This window comes from Danio rerio, chromosome 14, assembly GCF_052040795.2.
Source record: "Danio rerio strain M-AB ecotype USA chromosome 14, GRCz13ab, whole genome shotgun sequence".
Classification (NCBI taxonomy): Eukaryota; Metazoa; Chordata; class Actinopteri; order Cypriniformes; family Danionidae; genus Danio; species Danio rerio.
In genome coordinates, this window is record NC_141034.1 from 352501 (window position 1) to 370000 (window position 17500).

General features: G+C 39.0%; 2 protein-coding genes across 12 annotated transcripts in view; both read right to left on the minus strand.

Moving 5' to 3' along the window:
* rab28 (RAB28, member RAS oncogene family) overlaps window positions 1–5695 on the minus strand; it is a 22503-nt gene extending 16808 nt beyond the window's left edge. For all 4 annotated transcript variants that reach the window (NM_199752.3, XM_087280188.1, XM_087280187.1 and 1 more), the window contains exons 1-2: window positions 5444–5695; window positions 1983–2079 (exon numbers count right to left, since the gene is read on the minus strand). In NM_199752.3, coding sequence (NP_956046.1) covers window positions 1983–2079; window positions 5444–5518 — 172 coding nt within the window. In that variant the 5' untranslated portion in view covers window positions 5519–5695. The remainder of the gene's footprint in view (window positions 1–1982; window positions 2080–5443) is intronic.
* An 8629-nt stretch (window positions 5696–14324) lies between these two features.
* Window positions 14325–17500, minus strand: part of nkx3-2 (NK3 homeobox 2) — a 5974-nt gene continuing 2798 nt past the window's right edge. For 2 of the 8 annotated variants that reach the window (XM_087280250.1, XM_087280246.1), the window contains exons 2-4: window positions 16824–16870; window positions 15453–15719; window positions 14325–15231 (exon numbers count right to left, since the gene is read on the minus strand). In XM_087280250.1, coding sequence (XP_087136376.1) covers window positions 14804–15231; window positions 15453–15630 — 606 coding nt within the window. In that variant the 5' untranslated portion in view covers window positions 15631–15719; window positions 16824–16870 and the 3' untranslated portion in view covers window positions 14325–14803. 8 annotated transcript variants of the gene reach the window in all.

Below are 17500 nucleotides of genomic sequence, written 5' to 3' on the forward strand. Positions count from 1 at the left end.
CTCAGACTATACAGTGGAGTGTGTGTGTGTGTGTGTGATCACAGCACACGTGCCTCTATAACGATCTGCTGTCTTTATTTACTCTAGCAGTCTCTCTTTACGGTAAGTGAGCGTGTGTTTCTGCCAGCATGTGCTGATGCCGCCGCTTTCTGCTCCACGAGCGCCTGAAAACAGGAGCGTCCCGCATGAGAACGGCCCGAAAATAAGCCGTCAGGAACCGCACACTTATAATAAACACACACAAACATTCACTACTGCACAGCCTGACTACACAGAGCAGCTCATTCTCATTATAAACCTCACATGACATGCAGGAAAACATTCATAGGGACGAAGCTTGAGAGTCGTGTGTATGAAGTGAGATCTCTGATGAGTAAAGAGAAAATCGTAAATGGTTTGGAAAAATGACTTCAGCTGGTCTGTTTTTGACATTTAATTGTGTACAAATTGTGTAATATTTATAGTAGATTAAGGTTATTGTGAAGAAAATGCACTGCACTGAGGACTGTCTTATACACTCTCACCGGCCACTTTATTAGGTACACCTGTCCAACTGCATGTCAACGCAAATGTCTAATCAGCCAATCACAGTGCAGCAGCTCACTGCATTTCGGCATGTAGACATGATCAAGAGGATCTGCTGTAGTTCAGAGCGAACTGACATTTAAATCTGACATCACAACAATTCAGTCATGTATTACTCAAGCAGACAGCTGGAGACACTAAATCTACATATTTATTTATGTAGTTTTGTTTATTCATATATTATTCCAATTCTTATTTGATGTTTATTTTATTTAAGTTTGTAATTATTTCATTATTTTTAGGTTTCTCCTGTCACAAAGCAATGCACATCATCTCTTCTGCCACAGAACACAAGCTGCAAACAGGGTAACTGGCTTTAACAGGTATAATACGAAAACCTTTTATTATATGCAGCTTTTCAGAGTGTAAAACTAATTAATGACAGAATTATAAAGCAGAATTAGGAGCACATTAAAATGATGACGTCTCCACAATACAAATATCATCATGACATGCTGTATTATTGTGTATCAGCACGTCTAGATGATACGACAGCTCAGTCTGCAAACTGTCTGTGTGTGTGTGTGTGTGTGTGTGTGTGTGTGTGTGTGTGTATGAATGGATCTCTGTGTGATTCTGCTGTTATAAAGTGTTTCTGAAGCTCTGCGCTGCCGCTGGTCGTGTGTGTGTGTGTGTGTGTGTGTGTGGCTTTCGCTGCAGCTCTGGATGAATCAGTGCAGTGTGTGTGTGTGTGTGTTTGTTGTACGTCTGCCTCTTTTCAGCTTTATTCACTACGAAAGCTCTTCTGTCCTGCATAAACAGGGCTCAGAGCTGCAGACGGCTGATCTTCACACACACACACACACACACACACACACTTCTGAATCTGTCTGAGTGTGTGTCTTCTGCTGAACACACACATTGTTGGTGTTGTTGTGTGTTTGTGCTCCACCGGCTGATATTCAGTATATGGTGATCATGAACATCATGAGCTCTGCGAATAATTCTGTTATTTCAGCTGTTAGTGTCGCTAATTCAGTTCAGATTGTTGTGTTGTGTTGTGTTGTGTTGTGTTGTGTGTGCATGAGTGTAAATGAGAGTGTGTATGTACTGTAGTAGTGTGTGTATGAGTATGTGTGTGCATCTATGTGTGAGTGTGTGGTATGAGTGTACATATGTGTTTACCTGTGAGTTTAAAGGTGTGTGTGTGAGAGAGTGGGTGTGTCTACTTCTGTGTGTGTGTGTATGTGTATACGCATGTTTATATACATGTGTGTTTATATATTAATGTGTTTATCTAAATGTGTGTGTGTGTGTGTTCATGTTTTTATATTCGTGATCATACATGAGTATCCATATATGTGTGTATGTGTTATAAATACAGGTCTGGATATGTGTGTGTGCACGCACATATTCATGTCTGTGTGTGTGTGTGTACATGTGTGTGTGTGTCTAACCTGGCAGTGTGATTCTCTTGAGGAAGAAGTCCAGCCCTATCGTCTGTTTATACTGTTTCCCAAAAGCTTCTTGTGCGAAGCGGATGGCGAGAGACGTCTGAGAAACACACACACACACACACACACACACACACACACACACACACACACACACACACACACATTACAACAGGTTTACATCACAGAAATGACCCTCAGTTTTCAAAAGCTCCGCCTCTATATTGCTCTGGAGGAGGAGCTAAAGGTTGACCACAGCTTTGATTGACAGATGCTTCATTTCCAGCAGCAGCACAGCCAATCAGATCCGTCCTGCAGTCTATTGCTGCTGTGATGCGCATCTGTTAGTTTGTTGACGCAGCAGGAGCTGAGGAGGTTGTGCTCGTCTGTGTCTGATTATATGGAAGCGCTGCTTTATTCATATTACAGTTTTGTGCAGGAATCTACTTCACATCTCTGAGTGTAAACACAGCTAGTGACAGCACAGGTCACACACACACACACACACACTTGTGTTAGCGTTCAGTAGCGCCGCTGTAAGTCAGGTTTAAACAGCCCCATCTGGAGCCAGAAGGGTTTGCAGAGTTACGGTTACCCAGAATCCTCTGCTGCGGTGGTGAGGGTCAGCGAGAAACACTGCGGACGCCACACAAACCAAACAGAAGAGTCCAGAAAGCCTTGTGTCCAGCGCTCGAGCAGAGAAACTCTCAGTGAGCCGAGCTTCTCTGCCGTCAGAGCGGAGCAGCTGTGATCTGACAGTCACACTGTACATGTGCAGGTAAACACAGATCTGCCCGACTGCAGCGGCGAGGTGAAGAGGACACGATCACCTGGAGACACTGACAGTCTCCAACACCTGGATGAGCACAGACACAAGCTCTGTCTGACTTTCAAGAAGATTCATGTCGGATTGTGTCTGTCTCTACCTCTACCTGTTATCTACCCGTCACCTGTCTCTATTTACCTGTCTCTACCTGTACCTGTCTCTCTCTACCTGTTATCTACCCGTCACCTGTCTTTACCTTTACCAATCTCTTCCTCTGCCTGTTATCTATGTCACCTGTTTCTATCTACCTGTCTCTACCTCTACCTGTTATCTACCTGTCACCTGTCTTTACCTTTACCTGTTATCTACCCTTCACCAATCTCTACCTCTACCTGTTATCTACCTGTCACCTGTCTTTACCTTTACCTGTTATCTACCCTTCACCAATCTCTACCTCTACCTGTTATCTACCCGTCACCTGTCTCTCTCTCTATTTTTCTCTCTCCACCTGTCTGTCTCACTCTCCACCTGTTTCCTGTCTCTCTCTTTACTTCTTTTTTTCTCTCTCCACCTGTCTTCAACCTGTCTCTCTCCTTATACCTGTCTCGCTCCACCTACCTGTCTCTCTCTCTTTATTTATGTCTCTCCACCTGTTTTCAACCCATTATCTGTCTCTCTCCCTCTACCTGTCTCTCTCTCCACCAGTCTGTTTCTCTCTATCTGTTTTTAACTTGTCTCTCTCCACCTATCTTCTACCAGTCACCTGTCTCTTTCCCTCTACCTGTCTCTCTTTCCATCATTTTCTCTCCACCTGTCTTCTACCCATTCCCGTCTCTCTCCACTTTTCTCTATCAGTCTCTCATGTTGTATTCAACCTGTCTCTCTCTACCTGTCTCTCTCCATCTGTCCGTCTCTCCATCTCTTTCTCTCCACCTGTCCCACTCTACACCGGTCTTCTACTCATTTTCAGTCTCACCCGCTCTACCTGTCTACTTCTCTTTCTCTCTCTACCTGTCTTCAATCCATCACCTGTCTCTTTCCCTCTACCTGTCTCCCTCTCCTCACCAGTCTTCAACCTGTCTAGCTCTACCTGTCTCTCCCTCTCCATCTTTCTCTTTACCTGTTGTCCACCCATCATCTGTCTCTCTCTCCACCTGTCTGTCTGTCTTTACCTGTCTGTTTCTCTCTACTTGCTATTTTTCACCCATCTTCTACCAGTCCCCTCTCCGTCTGTTTTAACCTATCTCTCCACCTGTCTCCTGACTGCACAAAATAAAACAGTAGACAATAAATCTCTGATCACACACACACACACACAGCTGAGCGCATGAATGGAGCTGAGCTCAGACCTCTGCATGTGCATTTCTCGTTCAGATTAACCAGCAGATTAAAACAACCAAACCAGCGCTAAGAATAGCCGCAGCAGCAGCCGCAGCAGCAGCGCTCTCCACGACCGTAATCTGCTCCTGCTCACCATATTTAACTGAATTAATCCACTATACCGTGAAATCGCTGCTGTTTTACTCATGCCTTCTGTGTTTAAATCGTCTAACATTTCACTTACGGTCAGACAGCTGCTGATATTCTGCCTTTATTTGATCATTTTAATGTTTTCTAAATGAAATGTTCTGTATTTTCAGAGATTAGCGTGAGATTTGACATGAATATTCACAGATTATTCCCATAAAAATAGAGAAACTACATCTGACACATCCAGTCAACATGTTTGTAGTACCATTCAACATGTGTGTGTGTGTGTGTGTGTGTGTGTGTGTGTTTATTGCATGTAATATATCTATGTGTGTTTCTGATGTGTGTATGGTGTGTATATGTTGTATGTGGTGTGTGTTGCATGTACTGTGTCTGTATGAGTGTGTTTGTTGTATGTGATGTGTGTGTATTGCATGCTACTTAGTGCATCAAAATAAGTGTGTGTTGCATGTAGTGTTTCTCTATGAGTGTGTGTGTTGTATTGTGTGTTTCTGATATGTGTATGAGCGTGTGTTGTATGTGATGTGTGGTGCATGTAGTGTGTATGTGTGTTTGTGTTCCATGCCACAGAGTGACTATAGGTTATAAGTGTGTGTTACATGTAGTGTTTCTCTATGAGTGTGTGTGTGTGTGTGTGTGTGTGTGTGTGTGTGTGTGTGTGTGTTGTACTGTATGTGTTTCTGATGTGTGTATGGTGAGTGTGTGTTGTATGTGATGTGTGGTGCGTGTATGTGTGTGTGTGTGTGTGTATTGCATGCCACCTAGTGCGTCAATATAGGTTATAAGTGTGTGTTGCATGTACTGTTTGTATAAGTGTGTTTGTTGTATGTGATGTGTGTGTATTGCATGCTACTTAGTGTGTGGTATAATGAGTGTGTGTTGTATATGATGTGTGTTTCTGACGTGTGTGTGACATGTAGTGGAAGTATCATGTGTGTATGCAGTGTGTGTGACTGGTATGTGAGTGTGTGTTTTTTATGATGTTTGTGTGTCTTGTATATGATGTGTGTGTGTGTGTGTGTGTGTGTGTGTGTGTGTGTGTGTGTGTGTGTGTGTGTGTGTGTGTGTGTGTTTTGTGACGTGTGTTATACGCCATGTGTGTTGTCTACGATATGTGTAATATTATGATGTGTGTTCGTGTAAGTGCTGTATATGTTTATGTGTGTGTGTGTGTGTTTGTGTGTGTGTTGTGTGTGTGTTTTCTTACCTTCCCTGACGCTCCGTCTCCCAGCAGCACTATCTTCAGCTGCCGCTCCTGGATCTCCTCCTCGGAGTCCGACATGCTTCAGCTCGGCAGCGCGACACACACACACTCTCTCTCACTCACACACACACACACACTCGGGCTCAGACTGTGGATCTCTCGGTTAACCAGCAGTCTGAGAGAGGAGGCAGAGGTTTACCAGGAGCGGATAATCTGATCAGATCCTGCCGCCGCCATCTTCCCTCGGCGCAAACCAACACACAGCATCACCCGCGCGCGGGAAACCGCTTCACCACTCGAGCACAGCACCGCTCTGTCTGATCTCAGCGCTCTCGCGTATAACTGGTAAAAACGACTGGCTACCGGTGTGGAGACTGACACGGGAGCTGCGCAGTTTACCGTGCTGATGTAGACCGGGCGCTCCCGCGACACCGAATGGACTCGTCCTTCATGACGCTTTCCTGTTGCCATGGCGAAAGAGGGAGAGATTTGTGGATTCGCCGATCACTGATTGTGTGTGTGTGTGTGTGTGTGTGTGTGTGTGTGTGTGTGTGTGTGTGTGTGTGTGTGTGTGTGTGTGTGTGTTACATCATCGCTATTTATTGATTACTAATGAAAAAGTTACAATATTTTAAGTCAGTTTAATGTAATTTCAGTCAAACTGCGGCAAATTCTTAATATTAAAACAGGAAAGTATTATTTTGCAACTAAAAAAATAAAGCTGTTATTATAGATAACTGTACATCTATTATATTAACAGGATATAATATTAGTAATAAAATATGAAATTATACATTATTATTATTATTATTATGTTATGACTGCTATACTACTAAAGGTATATTTTCTGCAGATATTTCTGTCATGATTACTTCACATTATTAAAAACATTTATGTGCTGTAGTTGTGAGTTTAGGTCTGATAGGCTATTGATGTGACAGCAGATCTGGAGATCAAATTCACTGCGCAAGATGCTGAACACAGCCCTGTTTGTGTTTTATTATTCACATCCACTATGCAGTTTATACTCTTCATCCAAATTTGCCAAAACTATTGTCATAATCATATTGATTAATCCAATCTGTTGAAGAACTACAGCTTTTGCTAAACACACACATACACACACAAACACACATACACATACAGTGCTCAGCATAAATAATACACATTTATTTTCCATTTCTCAGGGAATATATGGGTCATGTATTTTGGTGCATTGAACAAAACCAATTTATTATACAAATATATTTTTTAAATAATATTTTAGTCACCAATTATCTTTAGAAATAGAAATATAATGCAACTGAATTTGTGCAAACATTAGGGGGGAAATACATTTTTTGTTCTTCTTGAATTTTGCTATTTTTAAAATGTTTTCTTCAATAAGTTTCTATAACATATTTAAGTGTACTTTACTTTATTTAAGCTCTGGATTTGGCTTCAGTGCTGACTAATCTAATGCACATGCACAAATATAATATTGTAAAAGTTCCTACAGAAAACATTAATTTAAATAAGAGATTTGTGAGGCGTGTACTCATATTTGCTGAGCATTGTATATAAACACACATCAAACATAAATCTTCAACAGATACATGTTATATTTTTTAATCATCATTTTAGTAAAGAATTCTTGAACTTCAAAAAACATTAATTTATTAATTTCCTTTTCGTTTTAGTCCCTTTATAAATCTGGGGTCGCCACAGCGGAATGAACCGCCTCAAATAACATCAATATATAAATACTGTAGTGTTTTCAACTGTACACTAGTAATGGATAATCTGATGTGGTGATTCTACGGTTGCTATGGCAACACAACAACTATAGTGATGAATCTATTGTGATTCTACAGGTGCTATGGTAAAAAAAAACAACTAGTAATATAAAAATACCAACATACTGTAGTTTTTTTTTTTACTAATACACCACACCTTACTGTAAAAATACAGTATATTACAGTATTTATGACAAATACTATACAGTATGCCACAGCATGCATTAACAGTTCTAGATACTACAAATTCTTTATACACGTTACCATATGGTTTAAAAACACTATATAAATATATCATTGCAAATTTATTTAAATGATTTACTGTCCATCGAGAAGAATATGACATGTTATGTTCTATAAATTATTTCAATAGACTGATAAATATATACTTAAATATTTAAATTAATGCTGTTTTTAAATTTATAAGTTGAATCAATTTCATTTTAATAAGCAATTTCAACTTCAACTTAACCAACTTTTAAAAATGACTTAAAAATATCAAGTCTATAAAACTTAAAAACTAAAATTATAACTTGATTACTTGTATATTTTAACAGTATTTTATAAACTATATAAAATAGGCCTATATGCATAATATATAATAATGTACTATATTGTATATTATTATTTAAAACATTCTGTCAGGGTCTGTTTAGGTTGGGGTTATAATCGTCACTATATAAAACATGATGCATGTGGTTAATGAAAGAAAGAACACTAAAAATGTTTGGGTTATTTTTCCCCAATGTTGGGTCAAATATGACAAAGTTAGGTTAATTATTTAGATTTAATTAAATTACACTTTTTAACCCAACGATTGGGCTTGTCCAATCGACCCAATGCCCGAACAACCCAGCATTTATAGTGTGGTTAAAGAAAGAAAGAAAGAAAGAAAGAAAGAAAGAAAGAAAGAAAGAAAGAAAGAAAGAAAGAAAGAAAGAAAGAAAGAAAGAGCTAACACTGCCATCTGCATCTGTATTATGATCTTGGCCTTAGTTAAACACTGCTGGGTGTGTCGGTGTCATATGGTGAATGAAACACACACACACACACACAAACACACACGCACACAATTCCACGAGACCAAATCAACAGATATTAGCGGGAAATAATCAGTTTAAGGATATTGAAGTAAATAGATTAATATATATTAAAAAAATTAACAAAAATAATTTCAGAATCTGAAAATTAATTTATTTTCAAAATCTGATATAATTCTAGTATAACTAAACAACTCTCAATAATTGGGTTAAAATTAGCCTATACATTTAATAAGAACAATTAGTTTTATCACAATTGGTTTTGTACATTTTACTCAAAACTGTGTTGGGATGATGAAATGGAATCCATTGCTGCAGGAAATTAATCTATTGCTGTAATTTATGATTGAAACTAAAATTATAATTATAATGTTTGTTCAATTAACTGTCAATTAATAAACCGACAATTACAAACAAACAAACAAAAAAACAAACAAACGTCAATTACAAACAAACTGTCCATTTTAAAAAAACGGTCAATTCTAAACAAAAACTAAAAAACGGTCAATTACAAACAGATAAACCGTCAATTTCAAACAAACTGTCAACACAAGCAAATAAACTGTAAATTCAAATTAAAAAGGTCAATCCTCAACAATTAACGGCCAATTCTAAACAAATAAACCTTTAATCCCAAACAAGTTTGTTTAAATCCAAGTGTTTCCAAGTCTGGTTTGAGGATCTTTTGTCAGCAGATTCCTCCACCCCTGATAGCCAATATCAAATATCATGGTGCGAGTTTCCCTTTTCATCCTTTATTTGAGCGTGAATTTGGCGAAAACGCGCAGCCCGTGACCTGATATCAGACAATAACAAACCCGCAGGAGGAGCGCGCGTGTCGGACGCTTAATCCTCGGTGAACTCAGTTTCTAATATCAGATCCTCTGAGAAGAAGCTCACAGACGCAGATTCAGCTGCTCAATCACTGCAAGAAAAATAAACCCAGAGAGTCCAGCGTTCAGAGAGCAACCAGAAGCAAATATAGAGCTGCTAAAAGAGGAATTTTCGTAAAAGACATGGAGAGGTCTGACCTAATGGAGCTCCAGGGATCTCCAGGCTGACATAAATCATCCGACATTGAAGAGACTGGGAGATTCACGACTGACTGAGGAACTTTCCGTAATAGTGCATATAAACAGAAACTTATTCATTAAAACCTATATTTTATTCCACTGTAGGCCTATATCTAAGACCGTTTTATTTATCACAAAATTACAGCTGTGACCAAATAAATAAATAAAAGCACACACCGGCCGTCTGTGACAGGCGATGCAGGCCTCGAAGAGTCGTTTAGACATAGACTAATATCATAAACAGGAGCAATTCATTGCAATAAAATATTTAGTAATAATAATAAGTGTGCAATAAATATGGGAACAACTTCAGAATACGAGTCAAGTCAAATTAACAAATGATTTAGCACTATAGGTCAATCACTGCATTTATTGTCTAATAATGAACATTACATTTGCAAGCAATATAAGCTGAGCACTAACATGTGCCTTTAATTGTTATTTTTAATTCTTCTTAATTCTTATGACAAATCTAGAAAAATTACAAACATGCAGAAGGAAATAGCAAACACCGATGAGGAACATAAATCAATCTACATTTTTAAAAATGCTGTGTTTTATTGACCCAACGCTGGGTTAAATATAAACAAATTGTTTAAAAATTTTATTGAAATTTATCCAACGTTGGATGTGTACATATTTGACAAAACGTTGGTTTAATACAATCTAGCATTTAGTGCAAATTAAGCAATTATTATTTTCCTATGTGTGTGTTGGGTTATGTTAATGCTGGGTTATTTCAACATAAAATTTTAATAATAAGGAAAAACCCAAATGTTGTGGTGCATTTGGCCCTATAAAATGTATTTAAAAAACTCACCCAACTAGCTGTGGCATTTGTCCATAATTTACCCAAACTTGGGTTGAAATAACCCAGCATTTTTAGAGTTTATATTAGATTAAAGTTTGGGATATAATAACAACTACAAATGTTTATTGTTTATGAAATAAGCTTATTATTCGGCAATTTTTCCATTACATTCAAGTTTAAGAAAATACTCCTAATAAGGAACTGTAGGTGATTCATATCTATATGAAATTATATTTAAATCGAGGAAAATTGAAAGGGATCATTCCGACAAGCTGGAGTGTAATTGGACGTGATAATTAGACATGATAATTAGACGTGATGCTGTGACACGCTAACTGCTGGAGGCGTGAGGTTAAACACGCGCGAGCACCTGCTAAGCATTTCCACACGCAACACATCTGCTTCACATCACACACACACACACACACACGCGCGCGCGTCCACGGCGGCTCCTTCACGGCCACTCGGTCAGCCATTATGATTATGGATTCACGACGAACAAACAGCGCGACACAACACAAACATGTGCGGTCAATAACGTCCAGTTAGCAGGTAAACTGACTTCTCGCAGGTGGACGATTCTGCTCCGATTCAATGAAGTGACTGAAATGCCAATTTTCTTCCATTAAACGTGAAACTTGATCTAGAACAACAACTGGCTCATGTCTCTGCGCGGGAAAATGATTGCCCTGATTACGCGCCATTATGTGTGACAGGCGCGCTCTATTAGCGTGTATAAAGAAATTGTCCTTGACGTCCAAAATTTGACCCAAAATATACAGGCATTCACGGGATAGTAAAAAAGCACTTATGTACTGGGAAATTGCGAGGGTTGTTAAAGTTGCAAATCCTGTCAAAATACTGACGAGAGGAGCGACACGCGGGAAACACTGAACATGTCATTACACGACACGCATCAACACTTATAACACGTCGAAAACAGAGAGAAAGCCTTCAGTTCCAGCTTTTCAGGGATTTACATTTTGACGTCAATCGATCATTTCTGAAATTAATTTTCAGGTTTGGTGGTTTTCTTATCTTAAATAAAATAACTGTAATGAAATAATTGTATAAATCTTCAATGAGAATAGATGAAGCCCATGAAGGATGTTCAGTGAACCAGGGAATCGCTGAAGCTTTATTTTGAGTGATTATTTCAATGCCAAAAGCGTTTTGAGTGGCAAAATGAAGCTCCATCTGTGAATGATTTCCAGATCAGCTCGAGCTCGGGCCCGTTTGTGTTTGAGACTAAAGCTTAAGGCCCTGCTCTCTGCTTTTCTATTTTTTCTTGGTCATTACACAGATTTTCCCGGAAAGTTGAACAGTCGGACTCGCTGCATTTATGCTGAAGAATGTAAAGGCTCGTGCTCTTCTCTGGATGCATCTCCCTCAGCACATGCACGCACTCTCAGAGAAATCTCCTCAAAATATAGAGCATACATTAAAAGCCCTTAAACGCACTGGCTCGTGCTAATACAAAACACATACACGCAAGAAGAAAAAGGCGAATGCATGTGACGCATTTTGTGCTGTTTTAGTGGAATCTCTCGATGGGTCTCATTAGAATCATTAACTCTTGTTATTATTTGACATTATTACGAATTATCCCAGTTATTTTCCATCATGTCTGACATTTAAATCCAAGGATGTTCCACCTAAAAACTGATAATAAAGCAAACGGGTTTAATCCTGTTGAATATTCGGTATTTAATGAAGTATTTAATATGAAATTTATATCTGAAATACAATCCAATATAGTTTTATTCAAGCTTTACGAAACTTTCTTTTCAAACAAAGCGCAACATCAGCTCTGTAAACAGTGCTGGATTTACACAATCAACATGAAGGAATTAAGTTGAATTATTAGTTTTTAAAAGTGTAAGTGGATTAAAAATAAAACAATTAAATAAGTAGTTATAATAAACAGCACACGTCATTTTCGAGAGATGGGATAATTTATTAAGTTATTTCATTTAATTTCAGTACACTGTAAAATAAATGTTGGGTTACACAACTCCTCCATGTCACCCAACGAAAACCGTAAGCTAACTCAACGTTTTTTTAATTTATTTGCAATTTTAGGTTGAGTGAGGATAAAACAATTAAGCTGGCAAAAACAAAAGTATTGTGTTGCTTCAGCTCATTTTAAATAAGTAGTCTGAACACGCAGCAAACATATTTAGAGAGTATTTTCCCTATTCCACAAATGTGAGTCAATTTAAAGGATTCAGCATGTCTTTACACATTCACAAATAAAGGTGTAGCGCTACAAAAGCTGTCACTGGGGTAGTAGGTCACCTACATTGTGGTACCTAAAGGTTACCTGTTGGTATAAATTGCCTAAATCTTTTAAATGGCACACTAATGTACATTTAGGCTGCTTTATATGCGCTTTACCTTAAAAAAGGTACTGTCACAGTGACCACAGTTTTAGTAGCTTTAGTGTATGCAGCGCAAATTCTGCCCTGAAAAGAGAATAAATAATAACATATTTAAAAATAACATGTTTGACAGTCCTCTACAGAATCAGCTTTAGCAAGAAAAGCTAAATATGCGGTTAGGATCGTATTAGCCGTCATAAACAGAGAAACACATTACTAAATCATAATCTTAATTACTGTACATTTGTATAGCATTTTATTTTGCTATATTTGACCTAGTTTCTTTTTCATGGTATTTTCAACCCTCATATTAATTTTTTTCTCTTATTTTTGTGTCCCTCAAAATTCTAATTGTGTTTTTTTCTGTTTATTTGTATTTTACAATCACTATACGATTTATTAATTGGTTATACTCTGCAACGCTTTGGTAATAGCCTACTTGACAAGTTATGCCAATAAAGCTCTATGGAGAGAGAGAGAGAGAGAGAGAGAGAGAGAGAGAGAGACAGAGAGAGAGAGAGAGAGCTGAACCCGATCATCTCCACCTGCTCCTAAACGCTTCTCTCTGTAGATCAAACTTAGTTTTACTGAAGGATAATGCAGTCTCAGCTGCTGCTTTTCACTTTCAGCTTTAATGCAAGAAACTCCAGCAAGCGCAGCGTTGGTTTTCATCCTATATTCACTTGCATTAATTGAAATGTTTTCTTCCAGTCGCTTAAAGGGATAAACCGGGGATAAAGTGATCAATAACTGACAATTATGTCATCGTTTACACCATTAAATCGCCACAATCCTGCTTGGGTTTCATTTTGTGGTTGTTGAACACAGATTAAGTCATTTTGAACAATGTTGGAAATGTGCAGCATTGACTTTTAAATGAGTTTTCTGGTAAATGAATGGAGTTTCCTAACATTTATCAGAAAAAGGAAATTCATAACCAATTAAAGGTGAGTAAATAATAAGTTTTAATTGTTTTGGGTGAACTAGCTCTTTAATTGTGAAATAAATCATGATGTTAGGATAGATGGACCAAGCAAAAAAAGTAAACTATGGTATGCCTCTCTCTGACCTCTCTTCATTTACATACAAAGTTTATTGAAATTAAAATTATACATTGATATAGCAACATTAAAAATTAACGATCAATCTCATATTTTAATAATTGAGCGCAGTGTCGCATCTGATCGCGCAGTCGCACACAATAAATATTTAACTTAAATCACAAGCCCAAAACATGTATTAATCTAATAGTTTTAGACGTAAAACTGTGATCATTTTATTGTTTTTTTTTTTGCACTACTTAATTTATAATAAATAATTGTATTGTAATGAATATCACATTAAAAAAAATGATTCAGAGATGTTTCCTGGGATTTACTACATTTATTTAAGTTAAGTGGTTGTAAACAATTAATTTGGGCTGAATTTAAACAAAGTTGAACATTACTACATTTAATTTGTTTGTTTAAATTCAACTCATACTTTTGCGACAATTATAAAAGGAAAATGAACGCGTATTAGTGATGTTAGACACATGCCTTCAGCTTTAAAAACAAAAGGCAGATTTCCGAAAATAACACGAGCACGACTAATACTTCATGTTTCCCTTTAACCCCGAGCCTTTTCCTTGAATAAATGCGCGTTTGTCTGCGCTGTTTCGTGTCGAACTCACACTAATATGATTGAATCTTTAGCTGCTGTAATGACTCCAGTGGGCTCATGTCACGGGTCATTAATTTCATGCTTTTACTTTGAGGATTCAGAGAAATCACACCTGATCAAAACATGAGAAACACGACTGAAATTATTCTTCATACCTTTTAATGCTTCATTTCTTTTTCATTAAACAAAACACGATACACCAATATGAAAACAAGTACATGTCTAGTAAACGGGCGAGCCTTCACGGCTCCTCAAGTCCAGCAAATGTTCAATATTTTCTTCTGATTTTAACATGTGGAACTGTGGAGGGGGAAAGTGCCAGTCTTACCGTTTATACCCTAAAACCGAACGGCAGTAACGGCATCAAGTGCTGCTTTGTTTTCCAACCAGAAGAACGAACATTTCGCTAAAACACGAGCCGGGAATGACACATTTCCACACATTCTGAGATAGAATCCTAATAGAGTTAATCAGGAGCACATCAGCAGTCCTGGAGATAACGAGTCTGTTTCGGTGAAGACAGTTCCACTGAATAACATCTCCCGGTTTTGGTTGCTCACTCGGCGTGTTCGGTAAACGAAAGTCTTTCGCGTAATAAATATGGGTCGGAGAGTCCTGGTGTCACTGGTTTCCAGAGCAGGCGGAGGACAGGCTCCAGGCGGGCAGGCAGTACGTGTACGGGTAATAATAAGAGGGCTGCAGCGACAGAAGCGGCGGTCGCAGCAACTCCCCGGGGCTGTACTGCCGTCGGTCGTCCCGGACCAGCACCTTCACCGCCACTTTCTTCGCCGCCGGGGCTGACGCCAGCAGATCGGCGGCCATCTGACGTCGCTTGGTTTTGTACCGTCGATTCTGGAACCAGATCTTGACCTGCGTCTCGGTGAGTTTGAGGGAGGCCGCGAGGTCTGCGCGCTCCGGTCCGGAGAGATAACGCTGGTGGTTGAAGCGGCGCTCGAGCTCGAACACCTGCGCGTGGGAGAACGCGGCCCGGGAGCGCTTCTTCCGCTGCTTCGGCGCATCGCCGCTCTTCTCCTCGGCCGTGTTACAGTCTGGAGAAGAACCACAAACGCGTTCAGAACATGCGCTTTAAACTAAACTCTGAGTATAAAGTTTCTCCGACAGGCTTTTCAAAAAGGTTCAGTAGAAATGGACAGGGAGCTTTTCTGGAACGCTTCACCTCAGACGCGCTCAACTAGTGAACATCTGGAGCTCAGAGCTTTCCAAACACGAGTAAAACTCTTAAACAGATGAAGCTTTGAGTGGTACTCACCGGACACGCAGTCGCTCAGGCCCTTGGCCGCGGATTCCTGATCCGTCTCGTCCGCTAAATCTGCGTCTTTTTCTGGCTTTGCGTCGATTTGCGCTTTAGCGTCGTTGTCCTCGCTCAGCCCGGAGTCGGAATCGTAGTTCTTATGCTCCGTTTCGTCGCTCCGCTCCGGTGCGTCCATTTCATCGAATATTTTCCAGCACGCGCTCTTTGAGAAACACACATCCAGCTCGTTCAGATGGCGAGACTCCTCTTTTCGGTTCAGAATGGCTTGAATTGAGAATGGCATCAGAGAGTTACTGCGCACAGCCATGTCGAGCAGCACTAGTCAGACCGGGTCGCGGAGCATTAGGGTTAAGATTACGCGGTCCATCGAGCTCCGTGGCCGCAGTTCGGTCGCATCGCGCCGCGCGTAAAGGGAGTTTGGTGGATGAGCATCCACGTCGCCAGAGCGCGAGTGTGAGTGAAAACACAGCTCTACTATACACTTCACCTGTGGCTGAAACTGACCCACAACACCCTCCCATTGGCGGAGCGCACAGCGGCGGCGCGCGCTCATTGGCGGATGGGAAACTTCCACATATTTACAGGAGCATGTCAGAACACCCAGAACGCAGAAACCTTTAACCCTTAAACACCCGCGGAGAGACGAACAGACATCAGTGACCCTTTTAAATGACACTGACAGGCAGATGAGAACAGAACAGATGACCTGAAACCGCATCATCATCATCATCATCGACCTGCGCGCGCATCATCGCACTGACGGGTTCGCGCACGCAGATAGCCAAACTCCTCTTTCAGTAACATCACATTAATACAGAATATTTTTGTGTGCTTTTGTTCTGGTCGTCGGTTCAGGAGGATTTACAGCACTTATCTGTGAGTAGCTCAATTCTTTTTAGAGTAAATTGAGGAGAAGTCGCTCGAAGACTCTTTAATTTGCCAGACACTCCTGTATCTGATTTATCAGCGGAACGCGTCTGTGTGGCATCACAAATTACAATAAACCAGCTGATTAAATGTATGTTCGAATAAAAAGTAATTTCAACTCCCACCTTCGTATTTTGAACATTTTTGTTGCTGTTTTAATTGTTAATTTGTTCCAACATTCATACTTTTGTGGCCATTTGAGGATAAATTTAGAATTGAACTTCTTTATGAATGCAAATACAGCAAAATATGGATTATAGAAAAGGCTACGCGTATAGGGCAACATTACTTCTTAATTAGTCTTTTTACACCAATCATTATTATAATTATGGTAATAACATAATAATAATTAGTCCTAATAATACTAATTAATAGTAGCATATAAATATTATTATAATAAACGGATAGCAACAACGACAACAAAAACGTATTCGGTGTTACCTTCATTAGTCGATGCAGCAGTCTTCGGCTGACTGTCCTCAAATGCACTGCAGAAATAAGAAAGTGTCCCTATAATTTATTTGTTAGTTATTGTTTACGACAAAAGTTATGCTAAACTATTATTGTTCATTCATAACTGAAATTAAAGTAGCCCATTTCACTAAATTGACATTATTATAATTTGCGTTGACCACAAACTTATAATACAAAGCTTGATATTATTATTATTAGGCTAATTGATGTCGGATAGTACTCCGTAGCCTATACTGTCATTGTAGCGCAGAAATTAATGCATTTTGTTGTTCGAGTAAAATCCCCAAAATACATTCCTAAAATAAAAAGCGCACATTATTCTCCGCGTTTTTCTAACATTACGCGATCGTGCAGGTTTTCCCCAGGTAATGAAGGGTATAGGCTAATGTGAATTATTCTGTCATGGTTTACCAAAGCGTCAAAACAGAAAAATAAAATGTATAAAGTATTTAATACATGCAAATGTCTAAATTATGACCGATTTTACCAGCCCAAAACACAATGAAATCATAAATAAAAACGATAAAATACGTAAAATAAGCATTTGACATTTAAGAGACATCAGAGAATATTTAATCTCGAAGGCGTATATTTACACACCACATCAATTTAAGCTTTCAACTGGACAAAAAAATTATATATAT